The sequence below is a fragment of the Plutella xylostella genome, chromosome 6, assembly GCF_932276165.1.
Source record: "Plutella xylostella chromosome 6, ilPluXylo3.1, whole genome shotgun sequence".
NCBI lineage: Eukaryota > Metazoa > Arthropoda > Insecta > Lepidoptera > Plutellidae > Plutella > Plutella xylostella.
The window spans coordinates 7,530,026-7,550,320 of record NC_063986.1 but is presented as its reverse complement, the minus strand read 5'-3'; the positions used below and the strand labels follow the sequence as shown (position 1 = coordinate 7,550,320).

General features: G+C 36.5%; 1 protein-coding gene across 1 annotated transcript; it reads right to left on the bottom strand.

Moving 5' to 3' along the window:
• Positions 1 to 5,453: 5,453 nt before the first annotated feature.
• On the bottom strand, positions 5,454 to 18,814 carry LOC119694197. The gene is made up of 3 exons (XM_048621848.1): positions 18,613 to 18,814; positions 18,288 to 18,341; positions 5,454 to 6,677 (listed from the first exon to the last, which is right to left on the bottom strand). Exons 1-3 carry the CDS (start codon positions 18,812 to 18,814, stop codon positions 6,604 to 6,606), a joined length of 330 nt encoding a protein of 109 aa, XP_048477805.1. The 3' UTR covers positions 5,454 to 6,603.
• Positions 18,815 to 20,295: the final 1,481 nt, after the last annotated feature.

Below are 20,295 nucleotides of genomic sequence, written 5' to 3'. Positions count from 1 at the left end.
TAGGGATGAATAGAATATATGTATTATCTATGATGATTTTAAATCACTTACAACTTCCATATTTTAGCTAGGTCACCAACTCTAGGTTTAGTGCTAGGATTTTTTCAACAGTAATTTATAAAGATTTTTTATTTAATGGGATCGGTGTATTTTATTTAATGGGACCACTAAATATGTAATAAGTACTTCATTATCTGCAAAACAGAGCGTCATAATAATTACAATTGGTTCAATACATTTATTTGAAACAAAAACTGATAATTCAAGTAAGTATACCCCGAAATTATCTCCCTACATAATTATTACTAATAACGTTGTAATAATTATATGTATTGACGCAAACGCGTTCTTTTTTACGTGGCTACACTAGTAAAGCCTACAGAATTTCAAGTCATTAAAAAAAGAAACGCTGTAAAAACTCCACAATATTCAAACAACATTCGAACATTAGCATAATCCAATTTAAAGTTGCATCCAAAAAGACAGTATCAAAGGGGAAAAAGTGTATACGAAGACGATACAGGCAACGAGGCCCGTGATAAATGAACAACATCAATCAGACGAATTTAAATGTTGCGAATTTACACCCGCAGCCCCAACTTAGCAGTTATTAAAGTAGGGCCGGCATCGATCGTGCCATCTTTTGTTTAACTGCTTCGAATTTCAAAATTGGTTTTAAATTGGGAACACTAAAGCGTTAATATTATAATAAAAGTAAATTTTCGGACCAGCAGTGTATGTTATCTCGAGTAGTCAGAGCTGCAGAGGTGACTCACGTAAGCCGTATGATGGATTTTAATTTCTTGTTGTTAAAAATGTTACTTTAATTTTCACACCATGTATACTTGAAACCAATATGTACCTATACCAATATAGAGGTACAGGATGGAATTTTATCAGTAATCATTCCGTTGGCATGTTTTTTTTTTTGAATCGTTATTTATTAAAGAGACTTAGGTCATTTACAATTGGTTGGCATGTAAATGTATCAGTTCTACTAAGTTGCGATTTCAGAGCTGGTCCATTATGAAAGTTGCTAACTAGACACCTTGGATACATTCACATACAAGGAAGGTTACTGAAATTCAGCATTGTACTTATATCAAAATAAGTAAGGTCGGTTATATAAAAAAACTATAAAAAAATAATTTAATTATTTACATAAAACGATACATTATTATCTCACAAGGCCGTAGTTTAGTAACCTGAATATCAGAATAGAATACAATATTATGTTATTCAACGTAAAATTTTACAATTATTTGATCATTGTCAAGAGTATCAGTCTGCCACCATTACACACAGCACAATCTCTGAGGAGAAGAAAACATGTATAGGGTGATATTATCTAAGTAGAACATACAGAGCGATTGTTGAGAATGATGAACTGAAGAGACATCAATAATTTCTTTATCGACTCGACGAGTGCCCATCAGCTACTGTGGGACACTTTCTGGTTCACACAAATGGTTCCGTATAGTTCATTAAAGAAATCTGTTGAAAAATATGTAAAATTTGGTTTACTATGGAGAAGCAATATTTAAATATTAAATTATACCACTTTTGCAACACTTTTGTATTTTATCTTTTATCATGTTTAGTTTGAAACCTAGATAATAAATCAAGATATCGATGTATGGTACAAAGAAACAATCACACATTTCTAAAATACTTATATTTATTTCTTCACATCATTCGCCACAGTCGTAGTATACTTAATTGCAGTGGTTGCATGTTTTATCAACTAAGTTCATTACCTATGAACTTAAACGTAAAAAATATATCTTGTGACAAGTATTTCGCTCCATAAAAATCGACCACCTTGAGCGATCTGTATCGCATCACGCACGTAGGTCAGATTAAAGACTATTTTAAACAACTATTAGAAAATAACTCGGTTATAAGCTATTAATCAATGTTCGATAAGTTCTTCGAATGGGCGGTCCTGCGTGTTGTGTGATTTATTTCATTACACTAGCTTGTGCGCGTGTATTGCATTTGTTTTAAAATGTTTAGATTTTTTTAATATCTAAAGTTAATTTTCGTTTCGTGATAAGCAAAATACATCCATAAAATAGCATAAGCTCCAAAAAACTGCATGCTTCTATTAGATTTATCGTCGGTTCGTTGCGTTGTTCTTTACCAATCCCATAGAAAACTACACAGAAAAAGTTAAAACTTTAAATGAAATTCATTACAATATATACCTAATTATGCTTTTTAAATCACTAACGGACAAACTATTCATTTTGCCTTTTATCTTAACCTAAGTACTAACTCTTCTAAAGTGACCAGACTACTGGGGACTCCAACCAACCTAAGCTTTCGCGATAAGAAATATAAAAGCTCACACTTACTAAGAAGAAGAGAGGTCTTGAAGATCTGGTACGTAGTAAATATTGCGATGAATGATAACCGTTGTTGTATTGACAGCAGTTCTGGACAATGGGCAATAAGATTATCGCGATATTGGTGTGGTTCAATGTGTGAGTATGGTAGGTAGGTAGTTATCTTAAGATTTTGGATAAGTGTATTATCGACCGTACAGGGGAATATTTCGTAGCAAACGTTAAGAATAAAAATGATCAAAATACACTCACGAGCAATGAAAGAGTTCCACCTCCAATCGACGTTCCATATTTATGTCACAGGAACTATTTATTGCTCGTGCGTGATTTTCATTTTGATTAAACTTGTCCATAAATTCTGCAAGAAAGTTCTAAAGTTCTATCTGAATACTAACGCCATCTATATTCATTTGTTGGCCAGTCAATCCTACTTCAGAAGAAAATAATATTTTCAGTGGATATCATTAAAATAGCTAGCGACATCTGTTGTCGAGTAGCATTATTAGAGCATACGATAGAACACGAGCTTACCTGAAAAGTATGCTAGAGCTTACTAAAAAGAGTACTGTTTCGTTCACTGGTTTGCTAAAACTTTACAGAATTTTCGTTACGTTTATTACATACATAGGTCATTACCACGACTGTAATCCATGAAGGGGTATAGTCAGAGGTGAGTCGCAAGCAAATCATACGATTTTCGCTGTACACGTGATAGGTCGCGAGCTGTATTTCCGTTTTTGGAATGACTTTAATTTATTATTTAGTACAAATTGTAAATTATTAGGTAATCTATAGCAACTGATTTAGATACTTTTGCTGTTATCATTTCCACTGTTTTTGAATTTATTTAACGTAACTATGTATTTTAAAAAAATTGTATTAGATTTTACCTTGTGCAGTTTTTAAAATAGAAGAATAGAGTGGAGTATGCAGAGCTGACCGCCAACCTCCAGTAGTGGAGAGACACCAGAAGGAGAAGAAGTTTTTAAAAAATAATTTTAGTGTCCAATCTATAGAATGAGTTTTTTTTGTATGTAGCGATTGACTACCAATAAGTATAATTCTGATGACAAATATACTTACTTAGACTACATAGTAATAGCGAAGTAATCTGGGATATACCTGAACACATTTAGCCATTTTTTTATTTACTTAATTATACCTATTAGAAAGCCACGTTTTTTTAATATTATTTCTGTATACATTTTTGTACTTACATGATATTAAAACCCTTTGAATTTGAAGTTGACTCTTACCATAAGTCTGGCTGTAAGGCGCTCTGCCCACTGCCACTGCTAGAGTCGAGGCGGCATCGCGGTGGCGTGAATAGTCTCATTTTGACAATGTCAAGTTCTCGTCTCGCCGAATAGCCTTAATTTGGGTTAATTTACTATTGTTTCATGTTCTCTACCTACTTCTTCATGGTTTTTTTTAAAAAAAACAGGATCATTTTAGGACTCAGGATAATAAATTATCATAATCCAAATTTTATTCTATAAGTGTTTCATTCACCCAAATGTTGCCTGGAAGAGATCACTTTTACCGATAAGGTCGCCTATTTCGCTTACTCTTACCTTGTTATGTAATTTATGTTGTGTGTTTTTTCTATAAAGTCATAGGATATTGTATAATCATAGTAATAAGAGGGTTCAGTCAGGATTTACTTATTTAGTGACAGAGTTGTAGTAGCATAACCATACACTGCATATTATTATGTATAGCTTATGCTTTAGGCCCCTTCCTCATATCCACGAGCAATGAAAAAGACTCTCTGACATATGGAACGTGCATAGCAGGTGAAACTTTTTCATATCCCGTGAGAACTTTTAAAGGCACTTTGCTAATTGTTTGGTCAATGGAAATAACTATATAAGTAGATCATCATCATCATCATCAGCCTTTTATCGCTTACTGTTGGGTATAGGCCTCCTTATTTGTACGCCAATTCTTCCGGTGAGTAAATACCTATTATGAATTAAAAGGTATATGAAATCATAATAAAAGACAGATACTTGTGTGATAAGTATTATTTTTATTTACTGCATATCTAATGTCCAGCTGGAACACCTGTAATCAGAACAAATGCCACGACCAACAAGAATAGTTGAGACAATGAAACATGTATAAAATGACAAAATTTACAGGCAAACCTAATTATTAGACAAAGACACATACATCCTTTACAAATTGACAAAGCTTGTTAACGGCTGAACCAATTTTAATGAAATTCCGTATGGAGTTAGCTGATACCCTAGATTAACACAAATGCTACTTTTAGCGCGGAATTCCCACGGGAAAACTCTTTAAGGCGAAGCGAAGCTCGCGGGAACAGCAAGTATAATATATAGATCTCTGAATGCGTGTTTGCTTGTAGTGAACAGGCTTCAAGCTCCTATCTTCAAGTGAAGCCTCCGGCAGATTTCCCGATAGTACCTACATAAAACGTGTGTACCTACAGCCTAGTGCGGCTCTTCCCCACCGTTATGTCAGCTGAATGGCCGCCATAAATCGAAGAACAGCCTTTGAACCCTTCCGCTGTAGCAATATATAAAGCAATAAACTATATCGCGTCTATAATTTTTCTAGTATCGATATTAGTGGCTGTTACCCCGCTACGAAGCGGTTCCTGCTTCGAAGAAATATTCGACATCAAAATAATATAAATGATGCCAAAGATGATAATATTCATTTTGTAGGTTGCATTAATAAAAATGTCAACTGTACTAATGAAATAAATTAATTTAAAAATGGATCAAAAGAAAGAATTTAATAAATAATGTCAGCACAGCCCTGCCGATTAAAACTGCATTATTTTATACGATCAAGCCATCAACTCCAAAATACACGAAGACCAAAATGTTTGGGCGATATTTATGAGCGGGCATAAATTTTAATATCATCGGTATGAAACTCAACCGACCTACGAGTGGTATTCAGCAGGCATATTCTGAAATGAACGAAATACCAATATCAAAACGTAATATTCTTTGTTAATAAAACTACTTTATGATTAAATAAATGTTAGTAAATTTTCCAGTGGTACAAGTATTACCCGTTTAACCCTTTATAAATCCTACATTAGATCAAAATGATAACTTACTAAAAATATTTTTTCAATGCCTATTGAGAATATAAAATGAGAATTTCCCTGCTGAAAGAAAATAAGTAAGATCATTCTATTAAGTCATTAAATGAATAATAAATATTTAATAAAATTTACCTATTCAACCAAAATACTGAAAAGTTTCGTGAGCTTTGATTTTTTCATGAATATACGATGACATAGCTCCGGTTTTTCCTGAATTTTCAGCGGACATGGCGCTGGTGTTCGAAGTTTTATGACATAAATTGAATGACACTTTATTGTTTTCCGGTCGCTGTATTTCATGTCAGAATTTCAGTTGAATTTTAATCGGAATATAAAATAGTTTCATGAAATACTGTTATTTGAAGGTTAGCGTGTCAAAAAAATATGAATATGAAAATGAATTTACGAAACATACATACTATGTGTTCAGGTTTTGAAATTGTTGAATTTCTACTTTTCACTTTAAACTAACATGTGGTTTTAAGTTGGACAATTCGATAAGTAAGTATGTAGGATATACCTAAAACAGTTAAACATGAAAACAAAAACAAAGCATGGTCTTCACGTTTTCATCTTGCAATGATCTTCATAGTATTTTTTCTCGGTTTTCACACAGTAGTTAGTAGCGAGGTCTCCCAGCCGTGAGATACCTGTAGAGACGAGCTTCTGATGAGGAACAAAACTACAAAAGCCCGGATCTACAGGGTAGATCACGAATGTGCCACCAATATCTTCTTCAAGTTCTTCAGAGCTTCTATGGAGCACGGATATTTTGGCAACGATGTTGCAAACATAAACTGTAGTTAACTTTGATGTAACTAAATATACCTAATTAACGAAACTAATTAGTGAAATTTGAAATCTATTATTGTTATACCTCCTGCATTTCTTTAGACTTGTCATAAAAGGTTAACAATTTTAGTGTATCTGTTTAATAACATTATTATTAATTAATTAATTAAATTCATTTATTTCAGATAACTTGATCCATATTCAGTACATGTCATAAATAATTAAACAAATGAACTACAAGAAGAGTAAGATAATGGTTTGTTTTACTAACATTCAATTTAAAAGACACACTAAGATTGTTTACCTTTAAGTATACGTATAATTATGAAAATATTAATTGAGATGAAAGTGTAGCGCGAGAGTTTATGTAAGAATCTATGTTTTTTTAAACTGCAATAAATTGTATTTGATATCTTTATAATTTCCATCTTCAGTCATTCTGGCGGCATCTGAAAAGGTAAAATAAAAAATAATTAATTAAGTTCCACATATTTTTTAAATGTAATGAAGATTATAACAACCAAAAAATTCGAAAACCTATTACTTATTAGCGATAAACAATAATGTAAAGGTAAACATAGTATAGTGTTTATCGCTTAAAACAGATTCAAATACATATTTAATATAATGTGAGTACATAATATACATTATTAATTTCCGGCTTTATTAGATTGACAGACTACATCAATCGGAAGATAATCCTATAAATCCAGACATGGAAGCGCACACACGTTAATCCACAGAACATGGCAGCCGTGAGCTACTAGCAATGGCCATAGCCTCGTGTCGCTATAGCTTGTAATAAATTTGCCAACATTGTATGGAATCTGCATTAACACGCGTGGCCCCTGCATGACATGATTTGTAGGCTTCACTAATTAAACTTGACGAAGATTGGATGCAATGAATATGCTTGAAGCTGTGTATACAGCGGAGTTAATCAAATTCCATGTAAGTAATCCTAGACAGGCGTCGGCGGCCCGAATAGAACCCAAATATCTAACATATTATTATCTAACCACATTAGGGAGATGAAAAGGAAAAGAAACAGAATCGTTTTGCGGGAACTGGCGTGGGCGCTCGGGCAAAAAATAATTCTAGCCGAGGTTCCGCAAATCATGGCTCGCATTGTATCCGATAATGTAGTTGCGGAGAAAACCGTGGTCTAACAAAAAGGTTCACTTAATTGCGCAAGCCGAGGGGGGAAGCGGGGGGGGGGGGGCATTGTTTCCTGCAAGCCATTGTGCGGTTCTCTCGCGTTTCTCTGACTCATCAATTTCCCGAGATTGACGGTACTCGGAACGATTGAGATAAAGTTGGGAGAGATCGTCGGTTAGGTCGCTGAGTGCCCGCTAATTCCCAGCCTTTTAATAAAGTAAATGATGGCCGACAGTCCGCCGGGGAAATAAGCGGCGTTCGATCATGTTATACCGTCTTGTACTGGTAAGGTACAAATTGTAGTGTAAAATTATAATGATGCGATGTGTTTTTCGAAGTTTCATTTGTGACTCTCAAGAGTTTCACCCGCTTTTCGCTGAAAATTTTGTACTCATGTGATAGGTCGCGAGCCGTACCGCCGATTTTAAGTGAGTACAATATGCACTTAGGGCACAGATATAGAATCTAGGTGCGCAGGTTTCCTCATGATGTTTTCCTTCACCGTAAAAGTATCTACGTGGTAATTCATTGGTACACAGCTGGATTCGAACCCACGGCCTCACGAATGAGAACGAGCCCTTATGCGTTACGCTACCACGACTCTACATTATCCCGTCATCTTATATTATTTACTTGCAATTAAATCCTAATCGTCATGGCTTCCAATCCTGGATTCTGTCGCTAACCCCCGCACGTTCATAACCAACCACCGTAACGCTATTCTCAGTTGAGCCATGAAGCAATTAGCCGGAATAGTACTCGCGTATCACCGTGTTCTACTGCGGAATCCTTGTCCCCCCCCCCTCCTCCTCTCCTGCCCCTGTCTCCTCCGGCTTTGTGTACAGTCCCAGTCATGATTAATCTTGCACGGCTTACCGAGCAAACAGCTAGAGCGCCCTGACTCGTGTCGATAACTGCTAACTATCGACTCTGACACCGATAATGGCTTCATGTGTTTGTCTTTCAACTAACTGTGTGCGGTATAATGTACTGCCATAGACTTACTGAAGTGGCGGTGTTCTAACTATAATATTTGTGTATGTTTTGTTTTTGCAATGAATGGCTTGTTTGCTTAGATTCCAATTAAGTAAGTATACCTATTAGTTTTTTCCCCACCTCTAACTTTACATATTTTTCAGAGTATTGTTTTTTTTCCCCAGGTGGCTCTTATATACCTATGCTTTATTTTATAACGTGCAAACTAAGTATCTTTAGTTAAATTGATTTTATATTTTTTTTAAAAGAGTATAAATCATGTTTGACATCATAGGAATATAGCAATATAACGTTATTCCATGTATCTGATTTATATCTATACAATCCAATTTCGTTTCCAACATGCGCGACGTCATAAAAAGTGATGGATTTTTTACATCGATATGAAATAAAACATAAATATAGTGACATCCCTAGTCTCGTCACAGTCGGGATTTCGGAATGACATAAAGCGGCGAGATTTTGTCGCATTTCGCTATCGGCTAACCGAAGTACTGCTATAGGTTGGTACCGATATTTATATGTTATAAGTATTAGGAAGTTTAGGTATTATTTGCCATGAATTAAATAAGGAAATATGAAGATCAATAAGTGGTGATTACGTACGATTTTAATGTAAAGAAATTAACATACCTACATAAAGAAAACCTACTTGTGATACTTGTAACTAAAAGTGCTATCTACCGCTTTTGCAAATGAAAGAAAGGGATAAAAAGTTATCTCGGCCATTTCCGAGTGCAGACCTCCTCAGCCGCAAACGTATTCCGGAGATTTACATTTAAATACTCTTTTTAAAAGGAGATGAAGCAACCTCATATTTTATTCAAACGAAATATAGCAAAGGCTCCCAAAACGAATTGTTTTCCTGTTCCTACGTTGTGCAAGCAAATATAATTCCCGGGCTTGCCCTGCCCCCGACATCCGACCAAATGCTGCCACTCAATATGCTGACAAACAACTAAACTAAATTTTATTTGACGCATACCAGTAGGTACAAGTAAACTACAGTCGCGAGCAATGAAAAAATTCCAGTGATATAAAGCACCAAATTACTACAAAACGGAGAAGGCTGTTGTGTTGTGCACTACCGCTCTTAAATAGCAAATTATTTAGTTGATTATTAGTGTCTACTAAGTATTTTGCATTATCCCAATTCCATAACACACAGAGCAGAAAAACAAATAATTTCATTTAATTGAAGCTTCAAGGACGTATAATTTCATTAGTCTCCATAATGAGTCTAGAACATTCAGAAGAAATTAAACAAAGAATAAAAATGAACAGCGTTCAAATGTCTTTTCTCGTTAAAAATACAGGCTGAAGTTAAAGTTGTGCTCTGCGCCGTGAAAATAAGACCTTATCTTTAGACAAATAAATTTGAATGTTGAAAATAAGACCTTATGCTTAGACAACAAATTGAATTTTGAAAATAAGACCTTATGTTTAGACAAATAAATTTAAATGTTGATTAAACATAGCTCGGTTCGCGAACTGCGATCCATCTCTGGGCCCACAAAGTTTGGAGCCACAAATCCAGCTGACATTTAACTTGATCCCATTAAAGCAGAAACTTTTCACTTAATATTTTACCTAACGAGTTAACTTGGAGCACATACTCTCTGGGGTACCTATTGTTCGTGATATAATTAAATTTCGCCACAAACAAGCCCCAAGACTGCGTGTGAAGATTTCAACTCTTTATAAAACTGTAAAATACACAAGTGTATAATATTTATATAAGATTTTTTATATTCGTGGTGTAGAGCAACGACGAAAAACTAGTGGTTTGTCGTTGATATCCTTTGTACATTGATTTGAGTATATTTGTACAATAAAATAAAATATTATGTTCATTCTGAATAATGTGCTTCCTATAAAAATAAACAGCATTCCCCGGCAACGTAATATTTAAAACGCAGTTGTTAAGTTACGTAACACCAGAAGTTTGTAAATATTTACTTTACCTAAGGAAATTTTTTTCACTCCTCTGATTTTCGATTTGTTTTCCTATGTTTATATTACGGAGCATTATCACCGTTGGCTTACCGGAGGCTATTTCAAAACTCACTTTGTTTTTGTTTGTAAAAGTTGAAATTCATCGGGATAAAAATACGCAAATCGCAAATGTTTTTCGGGCACCCCGGCTATAACTATGTAAAATTTTACCGTGAAAGCCTATCACGGATCTGATGTTTCGATTGAGTTTGATGTTATCGGAGAAAATATGGTAGGTAGGTAGTAGTAGATACATACATACGTTAGATTTTTTTATTTCCTAAAGTTTTAAATGTCTAGTTTTCTGTGAAGGCCCTACACACATAAGTTAGTTCAAAACTAAGTGGAATTAACTAACTAGCTCAAAGTCTAATTGCCCTAGTAATTGCTTAGATCCGAGCCCTAAACTACTAATTGCTAGGGCTAAAGTTACTGCTGACCGTCACTTCCCTTAGGTAAGTACATAATAAAGTCCATGCCTGTAAAGTTTTAAAATCTTGTAATTTGTACTTATTACCTACCTAATTTTACTAAACAGGTTCTGTTGTAGAAGCTTTTGCAATGTTTTAGAAACACATAACATTTACCTATTTAATTGCAGACTATGTCACACAATAATAAGTAATAACTATGTAGTAAATTCTACTTGAAGTCTTTCCTAATCTCTAGAAGCGCATAATATCGTAAATTCCGAGAACAAAGGCCAGCCTATTATACAATATGTTCCTACTTAGCTATATAAAGTGGGTAGAGTAGCTGCACAATTCAGAGCTGGTTGCCAGTTCATTTAAACTAGGCTAAGTGCCGAGATGGCGTGCATACAATTAATGTGGAGAGGCGGCGCGGCGTTGGCCAGCCTCCAGCGCTTCAGATTTAATACCAGAATTTCCATACTACCCACACACAGCCGACGCGATCAATATGCCCCTATTGAAGGGTGGCGACCTCGCTTGTTCATGTTTTATAGATGAATATCGTTACCGAGATTGGAGAGTTTATCGGGTAACGATAAACAATGTGTTTATCGCGAACGCTGAAGCGGCGCGTGTGGAGAAAATGCGCCGCTCTTGAAAGTGATGGGATGTGGCTGTGATATAGAGTCACGGATATTTCAAACATGTCATTTCAAAAGTATATTCTAGGAAACTAAGACTGATTATTGATCAATAATGATGAAATAGTGCTTCTATCTGTTAAATCAAATTATTCAATCAAATTTTAATAACCAACGATAATATTATTATCAAAATTCTGTATTGTATCACTAAACCGCTGCCTTCGTGGACGAAGTTACAAAAGAAAGTTGTTAAACTGTTTTTCTTTGAAAGTCAAACAAAGGGTCTGCGAGTGAGACTGGCCGGCAAATTAAACTGGCTGCCGCGGGAGATAAAAACAAAAACTCACAACTACTGTTGGTAGACTTTCAGCAGCGCTGTTCTAAATTTAAAACAAGTCGCAACCTTTTTGCTTGTTATTTTTTTTTTGTTTATACACTCGCTTTTTAATTAAAATAACAGTTCAAATTAAAATGTTCCGAAATGTAAATGTTGTTGCTTTAGTTTTTTACTTCTGCCCATGGTTAGTTTCATGAAATGACAGTTAAATACAAGTGAGCAAATACTAAATTAATCCTCTTGAAATAAAGCTGGAGTTAATCCTAGATATTCTAGCTCAAACTTAGCTTGCTATTCCACAAGCGTGCCACCTCACAATATCCCTTCTCAAACCTATAAATTTTGTCTAGAGCATGAATATTCCAGCTGCAATGACCATTGCACAAGCCGCAATAATTTATCCTTGCACCAACGCTTTATCTTAAGCCAACCTAGTGATGTAGAACGTCCGAATGGACCACCTAATATCTAGAAATGCATCCGGATTACCCTCTTGGGGATTCCTAGTCATCATTAGTCAGTAAGCTATAAACACAGTGGCTCGTGCTGTGATTAATCTGTAAGGTGTAGGACTTGAGAATTTCATGCATTTTTACATGTTTATAGAACAAACGTCATGGTCACATAGCTACTGCTCGACATAGCATCTACGGAATATATTATAGCTATTCCTTTGTTTATCAAGTAAGATATCAGGAAGTGCAATCCCATCCCTAGTGGATGCGATGTAAGCCGGCTGAACTATAAAGTTGCATCTTGCACGACGTTGTATTAACTCGCCAGTGCGGTGTTCGTGCAAATTGCATTTGCATATCCCCTTTCAGCGGTCTAAATGGTCTGAAGCCAGAACAATGGCTAGTGGATTCTCGCTTCAAGTCGCTTTACAAGAGTTTAACTAACTGTAGTTGTTGTTCTATGCAGATAAGCTAGTCATTGCCGCTAAAGGAAGCGTTATTGAAATGAAAATGCGAGAATTGAATAGATGTTTCAGGTAGCAATAACTTTAGATAACTGAATTTCATATAAGTACTTACGTAGGTAGAGGTACCTATGTATTTTGTTTCGACTCATTTCATAGTCAACAACTGCATTTGAATTTGAATCCGCTCCAACTGCTTTTCACGAAAGAGGTTGAATACGAAACTGCAGAACGTAAATAGTTCGATCAAAGTCAAGAAGTGAATGGTGTCGACATCAAAACTCGAGCGCTTTTATGCTAGGGCTTGCATATTCGGCAGCGCTCGCAGCGCTCGATATTTATTGCTGCATTACCAGGATGTATGGAGGCAGCCAGTGCACTCGTTCTAAAATGCATCAGCTATTCGATCCGCGGAGTATTAGCTTCATGTATTTTTAATGGCTTAAATTGTAGGTCTTAGTGTAGGTTCACATTTATAAACCACCTCTACTTTGAAAATTGCGATATGTACTTAGTACTTAAGTACCTACCTACATGTTATAATTCATGTGAGTTTAATCCCAATTTTTTATTTATTATTTGGTACTTAGGTATTTTATTGCTAATATAAAACCTCTAATTAGGTACCTATCTAAAAACTGACCGGAACATAATACATAGTTGGAGAAATATTCAATTCTAACCGAACTCTATCTAACAAAAAGGTCAACATACTTTTCTGAAAGTGTTTTGAATCTCATCTGCGTAGTCAGAAAAACAAAGGACAGTCGTTAGCTTTGACGCCGCAGAACTTGGCAAAAAGGGCATTAGCAGTGTAGTGTACTTTACTGCATTTTAATTTGTGCTCGAATCAAATAGCAAGATGGCGGAGCGGGCGCAGACTGGGCGGGCGCGGGGCGCGGGGGGCGCGGGCAGGGGGCGCCACGGTCGTAATTTCGCGCCCTGGGCGACATCTATAATTCCAGAGAGCTATCATAAATTAGCATACGTATTAGATTGCGCGGCCGTAAGCGAGTACAAATTCAGAACGTATCTAGACTTAAATCCGCTGGAGCCAGCAAATAAGCGGATAATGGCAGAATGCAAAGGATTAGCGCAAACATGAAATGCAGTTTCATTTTACAGCGGCAAATATGCAGCTGAAACGCCATGTTTAATTAAAGGCTTTGTTCAGTGTTTTCGGAAAGAATTTATGTTATTTTTAGAGGGATTACGAAATTTTACGCTCGCTGTTTGTTCTGCTGCCCGTTTTCAGGCTTAATGAACGTTATGTAGCTTTCGGACGACAAAAATGGCTAACCTATTTGCATTGAATTAATTATGGATGTAATTATTTACCCAGCATTTATCTAAATCAAGTTAAAATCATGATTATAAATAGGTAGGTACTATAAATCTTTTCAATGTAAGTGTTAATGGATGCAAATTAAATATCAGTAATACCCTATTAACCCCCTTCTCCATTTCTTCCGAAGAACCACGCTCATTGGCGCCATTGCCGAGAAATGCAAATGAACACGAACAGGCAGCAACCCTAACCCCAAGCAGACCAGTCTTTTATTTTTAGGGTGACAAAGATCGTACCTAACAATAACGAAAAGTTATAATTTGCTAATTTTCGTATTGATATAATTATACATAGAAATAGTAAGTAAGTATGATAAAATTTGAGTTCCCAGTGAACGCGATTTTGTGGAGCACCATGTTAGTTTCAACTCAAAAGTGTCTGTATGCCTGACACCTCGCATACATTTAACAATATATTCCTGAATAGTTTCTGATTTTATTTATAAACCTCTTTAACAAAAGCAAGGGAGTACAATACAACAAAGTATCTTTGTTTAATGCTTGGCTGGAAGAAGGTTGTCTTGAGACATTATTTTAGAAAGCTATCTGATAAAACAAACTGCCAGCGGCATCGCATTGTTGGAAAACCTAGAAGCTTAGATGTGTTTTTCCTTTTAACCGCATTACGTTCTCAACAAAGGAAGACGCCCGGCGCTCGGCGTAATATTTAAGATAGCTATTGAAACATCTCGTGCCTATTTTTGGGAACATTAACGCTGAATTGAGAAGAGGCCCAGATAAAGGCCGCTTGCGCTCAGACCCGCCGAAGGTAATAAAAGCTCTTATTATAAGACTTGTTGAGAACTCTCATTAGTTATTCATTTCCATTTCGTCTTTATGTCAGTAATTCTAACAGTCTAATGTTTTATTTCCGTATAATTTGTAGCGAAACCCCTAAATTCGGTTTTCAAATTCGAACGTAACAATCGTAAAGAAAGACGGCTGTTGAATAAATTATGATGCTGACAATCTACGTTGGAGCTCCTTATTCTGTTTGTAATAAACGCCCTTGTATAATGGAGGTGCAGTGAAAGCCGCCCACACCTTCAGTCAAATTTAACTTTAACGCCGCACGAATTAAAAACAGAAGTACCTATAAAGTGTAAAGTTTAGCAGTTGCCTCACCGTACTATAACTTTCAGTACGACTGCTGGTAACTAGTAACATTTAAGCAACTTTAATTTAGTTGCATACGTCAGGAAACTAATTTAACTAGCGACGTCTAAAGCGGATGCATACTATTCAAAATCAGGGGCCTTATCGCGAAGTCAAAACAAGGAAACATACACAAAGTATCGCGATTAAGTGACGTACCGTTCTATTGGCGGGGCATCGACTGTTGATGAACCATTCAGAATCTGTCAATTTAGTATCTGAGTTTAAAAAACAGACTTTAGTGTCAAATTCAATACAATTTGATTTTTTTTTTTAAAAAGTCAAAATACAGTAACAAAAACAGGCTCCCTAACGCGAACTTGGCGTTAGGGAGCCTGCTCGTAGAATAGAACTTTTTATAAAACTTATAAATGCCTTCCACGTTCGTAAGAACTAAAGCAAAAAAAAATAAGGAAACCTTATTACAATTAACGTAAATTCCGGCCAACAATGCCCCGGTGGCTAATACACAATTTCAGTGTATTTCGTAATAGACTGCCCCTATCAGTGGCCACGGGAGAGTCAAGTGTTCTGTTATCTTCACAAGCCGGACTGTAACGAGATCGGATTAATCTTGCCGTAAGCTCTTCCCCGCTGATCATGTTGGATGCAAGCGAAATATATACGAGCGGCCATAGCATATACACGTAATGATATTATTTTAGATCTTAATATATAGGAACCTATTTATAAGTAATCAGTTAGAAACTGCAAATACTGTAAGTATTTTTTAAACACGGAATTAGGCCATTTCAAGGAAATAGAAAACTCGAGCGAAATCTAATAAATAAAGGTTGTTCCAGGTTACGTGCCAATTTCTCCATAGTCGGTTATCTAACCGACCAGGGATTGGTTCATTAATAATACGCCATCTCCATATAAAATTTTGACAGATGTGTCAAAAGTCAACCACTAATACCTGGTTATGCTCTAACCGACTATGGAGAAATTGGCACCAAAGTGCACATCCGACAGGTAGTGACATTACACTGCTTCACGCAAATTTCGACAGTATTATTCCCAAATCTCTAATGCCATATTAAAATGAACAATTACAAAAATCGCCTTGGAATTAAATTGTGATCTGTTAGAAAAAAACTAACGGTTAACATCTTATAAGCTGTAAAGCTTAAGGCGCATACCTACATATACAGGCTACACGGTGATCAGTTGGGAATCCACGTCACAGGCTGGAGTCTCGCCGGGCTAACTATAACATATTACTGCGTTAAGCGGGCCCTACCCTCACCCTCAGATAATATCCCCGGCTACAGGCCATCATAACGTAAATTAACTTTTATTATCCCACCTATTCGCAAAATTTACTGTAAAATTTTACACTGCAGTAAAATTTCTGACCACAGCTCATTTTTCTTCTATTGCTTCTAAACCAAGTTTAGTACCATCGTTTTAGTGTGCACCCGGGTTTATGTTTCGGTGGCTTAGCGGTTAAACGTAAGATATACGTATCTACTTTTTTATAAAATAAATAGGAATGTACTTACTAGTCTACCCATCTATAGATGATTTTATGAAATGGTCTTATCCCTTTTTGTCTATTTACTATGTATGTATGTAATCTATACAGGGTTTTGCATTGTGGTATACTAAGCCGAAAGGCCCTTTTGTCTTAGTATATACTAGTTGTGCAACACCCTGCTTATTGTTATTCATGAAATGTTATTTGTTAGGCGTATATGTTTTTTTAAAATTATATGCTTTAATTAATCATAAAGCGCCAAACCTTAACTAAACTTAACTTATACTGTTATTTAAATATGTACATAATTTAGAAAAGTATAAACATGTTAAGGGAATTTTCGGGAGAAGCGTCCGTAGTCGAGCGGGCCTCAGTGATCGTAACTGATCGCTGAGGTTAAGCAACAACTGACACGGTCAGCCATTGGATGGGTGACCAATTTCAAGTGGTGCTTTTCTGGACGCTTCCGTGCTTCGGACGGCACGTTAAGCCGTGGGTCCCGGTTGCTGCTTCGGTAGCATTCGTTAAGCCTAGTCAGAGGCCTTCGGGCGGCTTGAAAACTTCTGACAGTCGGGTTGCCCACTTACCCGACAACGGGTGGGTTCGGTCGGGGTCCACCAACAGTCGGGGTCCACCAACCCGCACTTGGCCAGCGTGGTGGACTTGGCCTAAACCCTTCCTTCATTGGAAGGAGACCCGTGCCCCAGCAGTGGGGACGTAATGGGTCGTGATGATGAAGGGAACTTTTAGCTACGTATAACTTGTTATATGTACATACAAAATAAATAAAATATGTATCGTTAAAATCGTAACGTTCGTTGTTGTCCAATATCTACTCAGTCGTACAGTTAATATTTCGGTTTTTTAAGACCCGTCTTCGGTTCGATAACTGATAATGCACCATTTATAAAGGTCAAGCCCCATCAGTTCAACAAACCACGGGATTGTGCAAGTTACGCTAAACAAATAATTAATCTTGAAAGTAATTTATTCAAGATTCAAACTGTTATCGTCAATATTGTCCTTTCTCAGTTTAAATGAGAAAAGTTTCGAAGCCGCTATTGATAGCAGCTTAGAAGCGCTTAGTCAATGTTGTGAGAAATTTATCAGCTTAATACTTGGCTTATCTCGGCTTTTATTGACTCAAAATGGTTAGGTTTTTTTGTTTAAAAAAAAATAGGTTAAATTGATGCAACTGAAAAGTTAAGTAAGGTAATTAAAAAAAATTGCGAAGTATTGTATACTTAATGCATCATGTTGAGACTTGAGACGCATTCGTCAAGCATAAACAACAGGTAAAGTTTGCCACGCAGATACCTATCTCCCAAAAGTTAAGAAATAGTGACAAAACAAAATTTAATTTTCATAGTCAATAAACTTACCCCCTTATTCATAAAAAAAGTTACTGGACGCTTTAGCTATTGAACTGTTTTGTCAAAATGACAAAACAGTTCAATAGCTAAAACGTCCAGTAAGTTTTTTATGAATGAGGGAGTTAAACTTTACTGTTACTATAGTGAATAAATAAACTCATGAATATTTAAAAAACATACGTATAAAAATTATATAAATAAATACAAAGTCAAATTAACAGTGATATAATTTTGATAGTTACCTTTGATGCACACGCTGGCAAAGGAGTGGTAGGCAGTCTGCATCGTCACAGCTTCTGAAATTAAAAGAAAAGTTACGATTTAATATCAACTTGGTAAAGAAACGCAGATCTTATTATGCGCAGACAACCAAAATAGAGCACGTCATCGCGTAGACACGGCAAACAAAATAAAACAACCAGAAACAGTCGAGGATAGGAGGGTGAGCCACCCTTCGCCCTTCGCGCTATCAAATTATAACTAAACTTTTATCAACACTAACCGAAACACCCAGAATTTTATCACGAAAATGCACAAATATTTAAAAAGCAACGTGAAAATACGTACCTTGAAAGCTCAGCAGGTGTTTGAATTTTTTAAAATTGGGAACTGATTCTACAAAATAAGTGTCGTTGTCAGGAAGAGCTGAGTCGCGTCTAACCGTGTGGCGAGCCGCGCCCCTACACGCTGCTTGTACTGAATCTCTACCCCAATTCTGGGCAGCGGGAGGCGGACGGTGCAACCAGCTTTCTACACTAACACCCTCCATCTCCCACATGCAAATTACAACCCTAAGGTGTTAAATGAAAGCTCGCTTTCGCACAGGAAGTTTGGCGGTTAGTACGTTTTGAAGTCTGCGCAGCATTAGGGTACCCGGGGATGCTGCGCAAAATAGGAGCACGAAATATGAACGAGACTGCGAGGCGCGGGCAGGGCGGGGTGCGGACAGACAGGGGCTGTTTGAATAGAGCGGGGGGCGGGGGGACGCGGGGCGCGGGGCGGGGGCGGGGGCGCTGTTGTGTCGGAAGTATGCTGCCCGAACAAATCTGCAATGTAAGTACAGTGCGCTTACAAATGTGCACTTCATCACGGTTTTTATCACGGCCTTGCTAACTCCCGGGAAAACAAAGGAACGTAATTGAATTTCCTTTCATCACGTAGCGAGACCATTTATTTGCTTTTGCGAAAAAAGCAACCACATCCTCTAATAGCACGAACAATGAACCAAAATGCTGATACTGTACTGACAAAGAGAACCCACACTCAAAGTTTTTCAAAATTTATTAAACAATATTTTGTTAGTAATATCAGTATCAGTATCCGTCCTTCATGTTATGGTTGATCATTTTTTATGTTACTATTCATGTTACCCGTTACGCGTACAAATTGTCGATGTAACTAGCCCTTTTGTAATAAATAGGGTATTTACAGCTGCCCGCCTCAACACATTAAACCGCCGATACCCAAAACTGCCAGCTATAGTACCTACGCTGACTATTTATTAAATTCTATTTAGTACGAAGTTCATACTCATACGGGCCTTTGGGGCACATATTGTTCCTAAACTAATAATTACAACGTTGTAACTTTACAGCCACTAGTAATTGACCGATATGAAGGTCGAACTCTGTGCTCAACTTTACTCATAGCCCTAGAGTGGACTAACTCTCGCAATTTATCAGCGCTTTCGTCGTAAATTAGCCGTTTAGTGAAATGACTCGTGCGAAAATAAGTGAACACTTAAGGCTATACATTAGCTTGAGGAACTACTCGCTTTGGATAATAAAAGTGTCGCGTTTAAAGTCAAAAATGCACCCGTATATCGTGCTAGAAGAATACTAACAAAAACTCTCCTTGCACTATTCAACGGATCCTAAAGAATTCAACCTATAAAACTACCTGACCCAAAATAAAAGGATTCTAACATTGCCACTGAATATCAAAGCAGGAATAGTGCTTCTTGTAGGAAAACTTACCACCTACAACTGTATTAAACATAGGTAGGTAGGCTTTATTTATGTATGTAAGTAGGTAGGGTAACATAGTCGATCATGGATGTCAATAATGCAATATAAATGCATAACTACTCTAGTATTTTTGACACTCACGGAAAAAGGGGGTGTTATAAGATTAACGTGTGTTTGTATGTATCTGTCTGTGGTCGCTCGCAAACGGCAGAACCGATTTTCGTTTTGTTTTTTTACGTCTATATTTAATGTTCTTAGCCTTGATAAAATATTGCCAAAATCA

Coding starts and splice junctions, on each gene's coding strand:
- LOC119694197 (XM_048621848.1), bottom strand. CDS start 18,814: ATGGAGGGTGTTAGTGTAGAAAGCTGGTTGCACCGTCCGCCTCCCGCT. Junction 18,342..18,612: donor ACACCTGCTGAGCTTTCAAG/GTACGTATTTTC, acceptor TTTTAATTTCAG/AAGCTGTGACGATGCAGACT. Junction 6,678..18,287: donor TGCCAGCGTGTGCATCAAAG/GTAACTATCAAA, acceptor TTACCTTTTCAG/ATGCCGCCAGAATGACTGAA.